Here is a 15,349-nt window from a genome sequence, read left to right on the forward strand (position 1 = left end):
GGACGCCTAGGCTGTTTTTCTGGTTTATATTAACAAAAAACCATTACCCTTAGAGATGCTTTGACCCTGAACAAATGCTTTCTGAACAAAGTACAGTATTTCTCATAACTAATGCACCAGACATTTTGAGATCTGAGACCTTTTTAGCAGCTTGATCACACTGTCTTTGCAAATGACAAAATTTCCCACAACAGAATCACCAGGCCTTTTGATGTTGGAGACCACTAGCTTCATATACAATGGTACACACTAGAAACAGTAGTACACATAGGAAGCAGAGAGGAAAACAAACTCCCATAAGTACTGTGGGTCTCCCAGGTGATGAACTCAGGTCATCAGGCTTAATTGCAGCTACCTTCACCCACTGAGGAAATTCTCTGGACTAATTTGTGGTTCTGATAAGGTGTTAAGAACAAGTATTTGTTCCTCAGAATAAAATAAGATAATCCATAAAAGTGGATGGCAGTATAAATATCATTTTCTCTTGAAAGTATGTTTTATTATTCAAGTTTTTCTGTGTTCTTCTACACTTGGGTGACAATTTGTTTACAATCTGAAAAGGATTTTAAGGATAAAATGTTTCTATTAATCTTACATAAGCACCAGTGAGATGACTCAGTAGGAAAAATATGCCTGTTGTACAAGCCCTTACTGCATGTATTAGATTCATGGTGTTGCTCTCCATAGGAATTCTTTCATGCCTTTAAAGAAGACTCTAAGATATAGAGGCATTATCCCATTGATTTCATCATAGGGTTTCTCTCCAGTGTGAGTTCTGTGATGAACTGAAGATTACACTAATGTGACAAAGCTTTACTGCATCAGTTACATTCATGGGGATTCTCTAGTATGACCTATTCTGTAATTATGAAGACTATTCCAATATGCAGTCTTTACCACACTGAGTACATTCATACAGTTTCTCTCCACTGTGATTTCTTTTGTGTATTTGAAGGTAACTGTGACTTGTAAAGGATTTTCTACATTGACTACACTCAGAAATTCTTTCCAGTGTGGTTTCTTTCATATATTTGAAGATGGCAGGAGAGATGTAAACGCTTTAGCACACTGATTATATTCATTAGGTTTCTCAATAGTATGATGTTTTTCATGATTTCGAAGACTACTACGACTTGCAAAGGCTTTACCACACTGATTACACTCATAAGGTTTCTCTCCACTATGACTTCTTTCATGTTTCTGGAGAAGACTGCGACGTGTGAAGGCTTTGCCACACTGATTACATTCATAAGGTTTCTCTCCAGTATGAGTTCTTTCATGCATTTGAAGACTACTACGACATACAAAGGCCTTACTGCACTGATTACACGCATAAGGTTTCTCTCCAGTGTGACTTCTTTCATGTATTTGAAGAAGACTCTGACGTGCAAAGGCTTTACCGCACTGATTACATACATAAGGTTTCTCTCCAGTATGAGTTCTTTCATGTATTTGAAGACTACTGCGAAGTAGAAAAGCTTTTCCACATTGATTACACTCATAAGGTTTCTCTCCAGCATGAATCCTTTCATGTATATGAAGGTGACTGCGACGTGCAAAGGCTTTACCACACTGAGTACATACATAAGGTTTCTCTCCAGTATGACATCTCGCATGGATATAAAGATTACTGCAAAATGCAAAGGCTTTACCACATAGAGTGCATTCATACGGTTTTTCAAGAGTATGATGTTCCTCATGATTTCGAAGACTACTACGACTTGCAAAGGCTTTACCACACTGATTACATCCATAGGGTTTCTCTCCCGTATGAATTATTTCATGTCGGTGAAGATCACTATTATATGCAAAAGCTTTACCACACTGATTACACTCATAAGGTTTCTCTCCAGTGTGCACTCTTTTATGTATTTGAAGATGACTGCGACCTATAAAGGCTTTACCGCATTGATTACATTTATAAGGTTTCTCTCCAGTGTGAGTTCTTTCATGTATTTGAAGATGACTGCGAGTTGCAAAGGCTTTACCACATTCATCACAATCATAAGGTTTCTCTCCCGTATGAGTTCTTTTGTGTATTTGAAGATGACTGCGACATGCAAAGGCTTTACCACATTCATTGCAATCATAGGGTTTCTCTCCTGTATGACTTCTCTTGTGTATTTGAAGATTGCTGCTACGTGCAAATGCTTTACCACATTCATTGCAATCATATGGTTTCTCTCCTGTATGAGTTCTTTTGTGTATTTGAAGATGACTTCGAGTTGAAAAGGCTTTACCACATTCATTACAGTCATAGGGTTTCTCTCCCGTATGAGTTCTTTCATGTATTTGAAGAGAACTGCGACTCGGAAAGGCTTTACTGCATTGACTACACTCATAAGGTTTTTCTCTAGTATGGTTTTGTTCATGTTTTCGAAGACTACGGAAATTTGCAAAAGCTTTACTGCATTGATTACATCCATATGGTTTCTCTTCAGTTTGGATTCTATCATATATTTGAAGAAAATTGTTACAAGCAAAGATATATTGGTTCTTTCCATACCCCCTATGCTCACAAGGCTTGTATCCACAATGACAGATGTTATACCTATTAAAGAAGAAATAACAAACAAAAGGTTTTCACACTGCAGTCACTCAATTTAAGTTCTTGTTCCCCATAGATGTGTGCTAAGGTTTCTCCACAACGGCAACCTTCTTGCCTCCCATAAACTGTTCCTCTCACTAAACTTTGGAAAGCCACTAGAAGTATATAAGTAACACTAGCTTTACTATGAACTGTTTGCTTATAAAGTCATAGACATACAGTAATCCCCTAACCCATGTGCATGCTTTTTATGATACTTGAATGAGATGAAACTAAATAGATTGACAATTCTACAACATGGTTCTCTCAGAGTTATGTCTAAATAGTGTCATTTGTTAAACATTGTTTCCTTATCCTGTTTCTAAGAAGAATACCTTATAAATACAGCTCAGCTACCTGAAATTCAAGTACATGGTTTTATGGGAATTTATTAATCATCAAAATACATAATGCTGTACTCATTTACACTGTTGCTTTTCTTTAAAACTTAAAGGTAAATTAAATTTTCTTCAGTGATGCAATTATATCAGCTTGCACATGAAATTTACCTTCTATGTCTTCTATACCTCTGACAGTATTCTTCAACATTGTGATCTTCCAATTTGTAACCTAAAATATAGTACCAGAAAATTTATGATATATTATTGGATAGTATGCAAAATTTAAGTTCGTATCTTTGGTAAACCTGAGAATCATGTCTGATTATTCACACATCCTTCCTCTGTCACAATAGAAAACACAGAAGTGCATCAATAACCAAGAAATACTTGTCCCCTTGTTTAGAAAGTGAAGGAAAACTAATATTCTTACCAATAACAGTGAGGTTCCAGTAGGTTTCCAACATCACATCTCTATAGAGACTCTTCTGGGAAGGATCCAGCAAAGCCCACTCTTCATGACTGAAGTTCACATGCACATCCTCATAGGTCACTGCATCCTAAAATATCCCACACATGCACATAATAGAAATGGTGAGACTCACTGTATTGTAAATTTACGTCTCGCTGAGAATATTTACATAGTTCTGGGTGCTCTGCACATTTATTGCCTATCACAGAATTTCAAATGCATTCAGCAAGTTGTTACAAGTAAACAGAAAATGAGGATCACACCTCTCATTTTCAGGACCACGGAACTCCATACGGCATTGCAGAAGAAATGACCACTAACTGACAATACAGAGAGACACTCAAACTGATCAACAGAATATACTTTAGCAAAATTGTATCAAAATTACTAACTTCAATAAAAGATGAAGAAGATGGATGTGGTGATACACACCTTTAACCCCAGACCTCAGGAGGCAAAGAGGAGTGAATCTAATTTCTAGGCCACCTTAGTCTAAGTAGTGATTTCCATGACAACCTCTGCTACTTCATGAGACCCTCAAAACAAACAGCAACAAAAAGAACAAGATAGAAAGCACTCAGGGGCTCAATCAAAATTCCTGCAAAGAGTTAAAATTCACTTCAGCTCAATAGTAGTCTTCATAAAACTTAGTGGCCCAGTTTAAATCATAAGGGGAACATGACATTCCTACAAAGAAAGCATTTTTAGTAAGGGACTAGAGATCGGGAGTTTTCAAAAATATTGCCAAGTAAATATTGATCCAAAATCAAAACCAAAAACCATAAGTTAGAAAGATGGGTCAGCAGTTAAGAGCACATGCTGCTTTTGCAGGGAACCTGACTCGAATCCTAACACTCGCTTGGAGGTTCCCAGCCATTCTTAACCCAGATCAAGAGAATCCAATGCTCTCCTCTCGCTTCAGGGAACATCAGCACACAAGTGGTTCACATCTATATACATGTATATATGAACATATGTATATGATATATACATACATATACAAAAAGACTCATGAACATTTATTAAAGATCAAAGATATACACAAAGGTAGCAAGACTGTTGAACTGCAATGCAACCATTCTGCAGTCTCAGCATTAATGCCATGCATGCGCGCCATCCTGCTGATAAACAGCACCCTCTGCCGCAGTTCCAAAGTAAAGATGTGAGTCAAGTCTAGCACAAGAGCAACTGCTCGACAGGTATAAAACCTAATCCATCAACCAAAATATAAAATAACAATATAAGGCTAGAAAATCCGCTTATTGAGGAGAAGCAGCTGCTTCTGTTTTATACTGCACTTTCCAGGGATGGGGTGTGTAATGGTGGAGATGGTGTGGGTGTATGAGAAGGAAGCATGGGGCTCAGTTTGAACCAACAGAAGACGTAAAAGAAGACGAACTGTGGCGAGGAATAAGCACTGAAAGCCCTTCCCCAGAGACTAACTTCCTCCAGAAAGGATCCTCCTCCTAAAGGTTCCGTAAGCACTCCAGTGACAGCCACAACCATGAGGCAAATGCTCACATACACCATCCTACCTGGACGAGTTTTCATTCAACCCACCACATTTCAACACAGGCCATGACAAGCTCCTGTGCAGAGCCCATCCCAGTCATCCCATTATGCAAAACATTTTAGTTTCACTTCAAAGATCCCCATATTACAGAATAGTCCCAACATTGTTGCAATGTCCAAAGATGTTTCTGACACTCTAGGCAAGATCTTGACTGTGATATCTTATAAAATCAAACAACAAACTATGGTTTCCCAATACAAAAATGGCACAGAATACACACTTTCCAACGAAGTAAAAGGAAGGAAGGAAGGAAGGAAGGAAGGAAGGAAGGAAGGAAGGAAGGGAGGGAGGGAGGGAGGGAGGGAGGGAGGGAGGACGGACGGACTGGGCCAAGGGAAGATTTGGCAAAATCTTGCATCTCTGGGTCTCAGTTTCAAAGAGTTTAATTGGCTTTTTTTCTCTGCAACTTCTCTTCTTCACCATGATTTCACAGAAAGGGTAAATGCCATGTGATTTATAGGATATTGCAACCACATGGCATAAACCAAATGGTCAACACTCATAAATTTCCTGGTGTCACTCCATTACACTAAGGAGATATCAGACTTCCATGCTGTGTGTTTGCTTTATTTTTACACATTGAATTACCTAATGTATATACTAGCTTCCAAGTGGGAAATTCTATTAGCCATGAACCTCCAACAAACACCTAGCTATCCCGTTATCAAAGGAAGCTGTGAATGATCTACACTGCTTAGACTTAGAAGACTCATGAGTTTGCATCAGCCTAGAGAGCCAACCTTGGTCAGCACACACCCCAGGGGAACCAAACTAGGCTGCAGGTGCTAATGAACCACTGCCAGTGAGCAGCTAGGACAGCTGGAGGCTGCAGATACAGGTGAGGCTGGGTCTCATGCCTCACCTTACACTCCCACCCCCACTGGTAATCTCCATGCCTGTTTTTCCCTAAGACACTCGTGATGCCTCGGTTCCACCTGTGGTACCCATTCTTATGTTTATACTAGTATATCCTAGGAACCTGCGGTTTTATATTCATTTCTTAGTTGGTCTGACATAAACAAGGTATGGAAAAAGAACATTCCAATATTGTTTCCGTCTAAACTATTTAAGATGTTTTTGTGTATTCTGCACCTTATAGCCCTTAAACTGTGAGTACCTAATCCCCGATTGCAATTGGAGGGGTAAGGGAGAAGAGGATTTGTTTTACTCACATTTTCATAGAACAGTTTATGATGGTTTGTATATGCTTGGCCCAGGGAGAAGCACTATTAAAAGGTGTGACCCCGTTAGAGTAGGTGTGTCACTGTAGGTGTGAGCTGGAGGTCAGTATTCTGTTAGCATGCTTCAGATGAAAATGTAGAACTCTCAGCTCCTCCTGCACCAAGCCTGCCTGAATGCTTTCACGTTCCTGCCTTGATGTGGTATTTTGGTGAAGAATGTGACTACTTTTTGCCCTTGTCTGAAGAGTCCACCTGAGGCGAAAGTGAAGAGACTCGAATTATTGCACTGACAAAGTAAGTCTCAGAAATGCCCATCATAGACTTTGTTCTCTGGTTAAATTGCATGAAGAGGATTTTAAACAAGTGTAGCAAGTTTAGAAAGGAAAAATAAAAAATATATGGTTCAAGAATTAAAGGCATACCAGGAAGTGAAAAATGGAGCCTCATCCTGTGCTCTAGGAGATAGCAGGTGAGCAGAGTGGGGCTTTGGGGCAAGATCCTACCCAGCTAAGTTTAGATCCAGGCATGGTGGTACAACCCTTTAATCCCAGGAGATAAAGCCAAGCAGATATCTGAGTCCAAGGCTCGCCTGGGACAGTGCAGGGTCTAAGTGAAGAAAACTTAAATCCTGGCTTGGTGCCCCACACCTTTAATCCCAGTGCTTAGGAGACAGGCCTACAGATTTCTGAGTTCAAAGTCAATCTATAGAGCAAGTTCCAGGACAGCCAAACTTAGGCAGTGAAGGTGTTGGAAAACAGAAAGCTGGTGATAAACAAGGAAGCCATGTTCCAGCCCCAGCAAGCAGCAGAGCTCACAGTTTTGGCCATATGGCTCTGGCTTCTAGTGAAAACTAGAAGGGACTATTGGGACAATTGATGCTGGCTAGCTGGAGCTAAGAAACTATTGGTGATTAAGAAAAGCTCACTGAGGAAATCTTCTGGGAAGTGTTTTCTGAGAGCACAAAGAAGCTGTGTTCCAGAGACAGCCAAGGTTGTACCTCATGCTGCAGCTGTACTTGCCCAGGGTCACCCAGGTGGTACTGGTTTTGAAGGCGTGAAGGGGTCATGAAGAGCAGTGGAGGCTTGGTACTGTGAGAGGCCATGAAAGGTCATTGGTGAAGGTGCAGCCTCAGTTGCAGTTGATGGCCCAGGACTGAAGGAGCATGCAAAGGATTTGAGACTTGGCATCATGAAGCCAGCCTATGAGAGGCTGCAGTGGAAGACCCCAGCATATTAGAAATGCCAGTACCATGGGATGACCATCAAGAATAGCGGCAGCAGTGGAATGGATCAACCTGAGCTTAGAGTGCTGCAGAGGGCAGAGTTAGAGAAGTGATGCCACCCCTTTAGAGGAGCCCAGAAGATCATGTGTGGATCCCAGACATTGGAACAAGAAACTAGAAGGTTGAAGTTGTCTTGGAGTCCCCAAGATAAACGTTTGAGATGCCAGAGCCATGGGCTGTCTGCTGAGGAAAGCTGCTAAGAGGGAGGGAACCAGCCCAGGAGAAAGAAGTTTGTTGCAGTCAACAAAGATGAGAAAGGAGCTGGAGATCTGAAGACCACTTGACATCAGACATGGAGACGCAGAGTTTGGAGTTTGCCCAGCTGGCTTCCTGTCTTGCCTTAGGAATTACAGTTGAGTGATTCGATAAATCTTAGAAGAAACTTTGAACTCTGGACATTTAACATTGTTGAGACTGCTATAGACTATGAAGATTGTGGAATTTGGACTAAATGTACTTTTTATTATGATATGGCTTGGTATGGCCCCCTAGACATGTGTGTTTGGACAAGCCTATGGGACCAAGGAGTAGAATGTGATGGTTTGTATATGCTTGGCAGGGAGTGGCATTATTACGAGGTGTGATCTTGTTTGAATAGATGTGTCACTGTGGGTATGGGCTTTAGACCCTCATTCTAGCTGCCTGGAAGTGAGTATTCTGTTAGCAACCTTCAGATGAAGATGTAGCTCCTCCTGCACCATGCCTGCCTGGATGCTGCCATGTTCCCACTTTGATGATAATGGACTGAACCTCTGAACCTGTAAGCCAGCCCCAGTTTAATGTTATGTTTGTAAGAGTTGCCTTGGTCATGGTATCTGTTCACAGCAGTACAACCCTAACTAAGACACAGTTCATCATCAAAAAGTTAGAGCAGAAATCCAAGCCGGGCAAGAATCTGGAGCCAGAAGCTGAGGCAGAGGCTATAGAAGGTTGCTGCTTTCTGGGTGGTTCCCCAAGGCTTGCTCAGTCTGCCTTTGTACAGAACACAGGACCAACAACCCATTGGTGACACAACCCACATTGGGCTGGGCCCTTCCCCATCAATCACTAATTAAGAAACTGCCCCATAGCCACTTTTTTTTTGTGAATTTCACATCATGCACCCCAATATCACTCACCTACCTGCCCCTGTCTCAGGCCCTTTTAACTCCCTCCACCCCAGAAAAAGATCTTGTTACGAAGCTGTTATATAGCACAGTGTGTCACACAGTATAAGCGTCTGTCCACAGGTTAGTGGCCAATGCTCTTTGCAATGAGTCATTGATCTGGTTGGAGTCCTCTGGCTTCTGCTACCTCACCAGAATTCCTCTCAGATATCCTGCTGTTCTGTGTCATGGAAATCCTGGAACTTTAGATCTGCAAGTGAAGCCTATTTATGTGCCCCAGCAGTTCACAGATGAAGTAGATGTTGGACTGACTTAACTCATAGCCCTGGAATATGGACCTGAGTGATAGCTAAGTTGGTCACACTACCAGTTCACCTACACCCATGCCACCAGGGCTAGGCAAGGCATAGGCCGCAGTGCTGCAGCCACTGAGGGGCAAGGCCAGCTTGCCTGTCTGATGGGTGGCAACAGTTGAGGAAGGGGGAGGGCATCTCTCCCTTCAATCAACAAGGAGGAGCAGGGCCAGCTCTCCCATGCTCATGCACCCGTGGTCAGCTTGCCCATGACCCCACCGCCTGGGCCAGGTGTACTGCATGCCTGGTCAAGGTGCAGGACTGACTGTCCCATGTGCTACAGCTGGGGCAGGGCCAGCTCTGCCAAGTGCTGAAGCCAGTGTGGAGTAGAGCCAGCTCTGCACAGTCCTCAGATATCAACATGGTTCCAAGCCACGGCACAGACCAGGGACGTCTGCCTGGCTTTTGGCAGTAATACAGGCCACGGACATCTACACGGATCCCTGCTGCTACGAGCCCTCTGACCCAGCCATGGCCTGCACAGGCCAGGACCTCACCATGGCCTCCAGTGACATCATACTCTACTCACAGAAGGCTGTTCTTTTTCACCTTCTCATCCCCTTGAGCCACTGTGAGACCAGAAAGCTGTACAACCTGGGGAGTTGGTCTGGAGCAAGAGTGAGGTTGTGATGTGTGCAAACCCTGAAATCTTGTCCTGAGCCCACCAGGGGGAGGACTGTTTGTTCCCTCCACCCTGTGAGTCTGCATGTTCTAGTGCACAGAGACTCTACAACCCCAACCTCTGCCACCCTTGAGGTAGCCAGGTAGCCTGGTGGCCAAAGCGCAGGTTTAGCTTCCTCTCTCCCTTTGAGGACACGTCCAGCAAGCACCTGGAATTCCTCTTCAGGCTAGGAGTGTTCCCAGCACCTTAGCTCCAGCCAATGATGTACACTCACCCTGAAAACTACCCACCTCCCCAGGGCCATACAGCCCTCGTTACGACCAATAAGGGAGAGCTGCTTCACTGAGACTCTCTCCACAGCTTTTCCCCCCTGCACTCAAGCTGGCACGACCCTGCAAATACACTCCTGCTGCATAAGCACCATTCCTGTCACCCCAGGCATCTGTATGACACGGCCTAGATACCTGAGAGTGGAAGCGGAACCAGGCAATAAAGCCTAGGTCACCTGATCTGGACAAGCTACTCTTTAAAAGGCACCTGCACCTCGACTTTCTACAGCAGGAATTCAGTGGCTAGTCACAGAACCACTGTGCCCATGAGAACTGGACTCAGCAGGTAGCAAGGTCCTCTTCTCTTGAAACTGCAGCGGGAGGAAGTTTTGTCTGTCTGTTTCAAATGTATAATGTATGTGGCCACTACATGTTTGTTTCTGATTAGTCTTAAATGTATGAGTAAGAACTGGAGAGATGGCTCGGCCGTTAAGAGCACTGGCTGTTTGTTCTTCCAGAGGTCCTGAGTTGAATTCCCAGCAGCCACATGGCAGCTCACAATTGGCTATGGCACCTGTTCCAGGGGATCTGACACCCATTATATAGACATATATGCAGTCAAATCACCAATGTACATAAAATTAAATGAATGAGTATACAATGTTCTACATGTCTTTCTTGCTTATAGATTATTGACTTATAAAGTACCAGGTATGGTTAAAAATCTGTAACATCTGTGTCAAAAAGTTAACTTAAAACTCATAACTCAGGATTGGAGCCATTCTGGGCAGCAACATATGGCATGAGCTAACAAAAAAAAAAACAAAACAAAAAAAAAACATGTCTCCAAAGATACTTTTAAATTGATTTTTATAATTTCTATCCTGTCTTTAAAAACCAAGGGTGTGTGTGTGTGTGCAAATGAAAGTACTAAAACTGCACCTCCATACATTCATGTACAAAAAAAAAATCTTTCTGGAAACCAAATTTTATAACATAAAAGTTACACCCATTTGGAATTGATTTTGGAAACACTGAAATGTTTACACTGTTAAATCCTGGTTTTGCCTTCTAAAAATGATTGTGCTCTATGACTTCACTCTTCAAACAGGTACTTTTCCAATACTGCAAAACACACAATTGAGAAATTTTAAACTTCTTTAAAGAACGTTTAGGAATTTTACAAAAAAAATTAAAAGCTGAACAGTTTAAAAACAGCAAATGTTTGGATTTATAAGACTATGGGATAATAGGGGTTGGGGATTTAGCTCAGTGGTAGAGCGCTTGCCTAGGAAGCGCAAGGCCCTGGGTTCGGTCCCCAGCTCTGAAAAAAGGAACCAAAAAAAAAAAAAAAAAAGACTATGGGATAATTTAAGGTTCATCAGATACTTTATTGTAATGACCTTATCAATATATGATCTTGATGGATAGCTAAATAAGACTAATAAATACCAAAGCTAAACACCAGACCAGAAAACTCCTGATATGAGGCAACAGAGCAATGACCTTAGGTGGTCTGATAAAGAAAACAGTTTCTCGACCTATGGGTTGAAACCCTTTGAGACTCTAAAGACCTTTCTGCATGGGTCCCCTAGGGTTGCCAGACCGTCATATGCTAATTTTAAGGTGGCGGTCACAACAACATAAAAGAAGAATTATGTTAAAGAGTTCCAGGATTAAAACACCAAGAATCACTGGCTTGAAAATATGTCTCTCCTTACCTAACGTCTATTCAGACGACTTAAAGATACATGTCTAACCTCAACTCAGAAAAAGCCTCTAGAAGACTGGGTTGTAGTCAGACCTGTAAGGCATTTTTTTTAATTAGTGATTAATGGGGAGGGCCCAGACACTGGGAGTAGAGTGCATCCCTGGGTTGGTGCTCCTGGGTTCTATAAGAAGCAGGCTGAGCAAACCACAGGGAAGCAAGCCAGTAAGCAGCACCTTCCTTGGCCTCTGCACCAGCTCCTGCCTCCAGGTTCTTTCCCTGTTTGAGTTCCCGTCCTTCAATACTAAACAGTGCTGTGGAAGTGTAAACCAAATGAACCTTTTCCTCCCCAAATTGATCTTTGGTCATGATGTTTCATCACAGCAACAGAAAAACTAAGACACCTACATGACACATTGTTCTAAAAATAAATGAATGAATAACCACTTAAGGAAAATTGAATTTAGTTCATAATAACTAATATAATAATATATACTAATTATATATTATATATTATATGTTATATATGCTATTATATATCAATTATACTAATAATGTAACATAATATTGGAGAACAGAAGAAAATAGAGATTAGAGCACTGATCAATGTTCAAAAATGAAATTATAAAAGTGACCCTGCAGTGGTCTGAATGAGAATGACCCCACAGGTCCCTGTGTTTGATGGCTTGGTCATCAGGGAGTGACACTGCTTGAGAAGGATAAGGAGGTGTGGCCTTCTTGGAGGAAGTGTGGCCATAGAGGAAGTATGTGACTAGGGGCATGCTGGGTTTCAATACTAAGTCAGGAAGGCGTGGCACCCCTTGACAGAGAATAGGAAGGGTGGTGTTGTACTTTGAGGTTTCAAGGGCCCAAGCCAGGCCCATTGGCTTTCTCTCTTCCTGCTCCCTACAAATCTAGATGTAGAATTCTCAGCTAACACGCCTGCCTACATGCTACCATGCTCTTGACCATGATGACAAAAGAATAAATCTCTGAACTATAAGCAATCCCCAATTAAATGCTTTCCTTTATGAGAATTGCCATGGTCTCGACAGAGCAATAAAACACTGGCTAACTGTATTAGTTAAGTTTCCATTGCTGTGAAGAGATGCCAAGACAGCAGCAATTCTTACAAAAGAAAACATTTAATTGGGGCTGAAACTTAGTCCATTGTCACCATGGCAAGAAGCGCAGCAACGTCCAGGCAGACATGGAGCTGGAGAAGATCCTGAAGGTTATAAGCCTTGATCTACAGGCATCAGAAGAGGGGGCTGTGTCACAGAGGTCACACTTGAGCATATAGAAGAAGCCAAAGGCCACCTCCACAGTGACACACTTCCTTCAACAAGACCACACCTACTCCAACAAGGCATATCTAATAGTGCCACTCGCTATCAGACAAGCATTCAAACACATGAGTCCATGGGAGCTATAGCTATTCAACCACCACACTAAGTCACATACTGAAACTTGGCTTTTAAAAGAGATTAAAAATAAATAAAAGAGGGATTGGGGATATAGCTCAATGGTAGAGCGCTTGCCTAGCAAGCGCAAGGCCCTGGGTTCAGTCAACGACATTTGCCTTTACCCAAATGAAGGGGTTGCTCGACTGGAATGTCACTGGCCCAAGATAATCTCTCAAAATTGGACCTACCTACCTATTTGGTTTGGCTTCGTTCATATGGTATGAATTAATGCATGCTGGGAGAGTACATAGAAAGTCACCTGACACATCAGAACCTTCTTTATAACAAAGCCCCTAGCAGCTCACTGCATTAAACTTAAACAACCTGCAATTCAGCTGTTCCCTAGCCTGCTTCCCCTGCACTGTACACACAGTAAACTTGTCCTTCTATTCTGGTCTGAAGTGAGAAGCCACACTCCACACACAAATCCTTTTCCTGTTACTGATATGCACATGCCACTCTGTGAGTCACATAGATGCTTTTTAGAACTGTGTGATGTTACAAACCTTTAAACCAAGAGTTGAGGGTGTTGACTCAGAAAGGGAGCGAGGCCTCTGTAACCACACAATGGGATGAAGGCAAACTGAGTCAACATGGGAGACCTTGTCATAATTATATGTTTTGAAAGCCCTGCCTGGACTGTCCCATTGGGGCTCTTTTTTACAAAGAATGTCAGCTGTCAACAAAGACCCCAGACCCCAAAATAAGACAAGTGTTAATAGAAACCTTGGCGTAGAGAAATGCAAACACTGAATATTTAAAGATATTAGACCATTAAAGGCAAGGGCAGCACTCCTGTACAAGTGGGTAAGTGATACAACTGATGTTGTTCTAACACGTATCATGCTAATGTCATTGGTTCCTTGCACTAACATGGTGGCACAAAATTATCCACAGATCCTGCTGCAGAGCATCTGATGTCCTCTTCAGTGAGCACCAAACCCCCAACTGAAGGATAAGACATTGGAAGCAAACCACTCATTGCTACACTTACACAACCTGTAATTCAGCTGCTCCACAGCCTGTTTCATGCACATGAAAGAAATTTCGTACATTAAAGATACAGACCCTCTTAACACTTATATGACACTGTGGATAAATACAGAAATGCATAGAAATATGACAAATTTCTGTAGCCAAAACTGAAACTTTGTCATAAAAAGAATCATCTAACTCAAAAGAGAGGAATTCCAGGATTGTAGACAAGAAGTCTCAGCATTATTTCAGTACACATCTGAGCTATAGATTCCACAAACATCCAACAAATACCCTAACGATTTCTGCAAAGAACAGAAAACCGATGACAAAAGGTCATCATGAACGAAAACATGAACAACACAAGACTGAACAGACAGCACAGTGACACCATCTGACTTCAAAACTCCCCTACACCTGCAATAAAGACTGTGCTGCTGAGGAAGAATAAAGAAATCAGCAGAACATGAGAGAACACTCAGAACAAAATCATAACTAATATTGGGTCAACCTTGACAGGGGACCACAGTGAGGCTGGCCCCCCGCGGCATCTACATGCGACTGTGTTAATAAGACAGACTTTACACCTGCGCAGAGTTAACTGCAGAGGATCCTACACCTCAATGTCAAGGGCCAGGGGAAGAACTTCTAGAAGACACCAGAGAAACTAGAGCTCTGCCAGTTGGCCAACTTGTATTCCCTGACAATAAAGCCTCGCCTGCGCGTACACTGCCGGATGACGTGAACAGTTTCCAAGTAACGCCCCAGGCTGTGCGCAGGTGCAGTCAAGTGACCTGTGTCAGGGAGAGGTCCCGCTTCCACCTGGGAGGTGCAAGGACCTCAGTAACCTCAGGTGAACAAACGGAGTCACACCGGGCGCCGCATCTCACCGCCGGTTCCCGCACCCCGGGTCAACCCCACACGGGCTCCCGCGGATCCTCCCCGCGTGGGAACGACGGCCCCACTCACCATAGCGCGGATCCCCAGCTCGCCCTGCTCTCCTCACAGCTCCTAGCAGCCGGACTCACCACGGAACCCGGAACCACCAAAGCTTCTCTCAGAAACACAGCGGAGCGTGCAGCATGGTGGACCGGAAGTATCCGCCCCCATTCTAACTGGCATCCGTCTCCAAGCCCTGAGTGGCTAGTGAGACCTGAGTGACAGGAGCAGAGCTACACAGCTTTGTGGTTCACAGCCCAACTGTCCTCCTAGCACGACCGGCAGAGATTAACTGTAGAACTCGCGCCCGCACTGCAAAGTCGTGGCTGCACTATTTCTGCACACAGTAGGCACTTCTTCGGGTAGGCATAGGGTGTCTAGTACACACAGATGGTTACTCTGTGCACTGTGTGATCCTCCTGCTGACAAATGAAACGACGCCCAGCCCATTCAGGTCAAATTTAAGCCACCGAACTGA

At 43.0% G+C, this 15,349-nt stretch overlaps 1 protein-coding gene across 1 annotated transcript; it reads right to left on the reverse strand.

Moving 5' to 3' along the window:
• Nucleotides 1-474: 474 nt before the first annotated feature.
• On the reverse strand, nt 475-14,979 carry Zfp433l (zinc finger protein 433 like). The gene is made up of 4 exons (XM_087559590.1): nt 14,902-14,979; nt 3,359-3,485; nt 3,097-3,157; nt 475-2,551 (listed from the first exon to the last, which is right to left on the reverse strand). Exons 1-4 carry the CDS (start codon nt 14,902-14,904, stop codon nt 1,024-1,026), a joined length of 1,719 nt encoding a protein of 572 aa, XP_087415716.1. The 5' UTR covers nt 14,905-14,979; the 3' UTR covers nt 475-1,023.
• Nucleotides 14,980-15,349: the final 370 nt, after the last annotated feature.

The sequence above is a fragment of the Rattus norvegicus genome, chromosome 7 (assembly GCF_021556685.1).
Source record: "Rattus norvegicus strain SHRSP/BbbUtx chromosome 7, alternate assembly SHRSP_T2T, whole genome shotgun sequence".
NCBI classification, from domain to species: domain Eukaryota; kingdom Metazoa; phylum Chordata; class Mammalia; order Rodentia; family Muridae; genus Rattus; species Rattus norvegicus.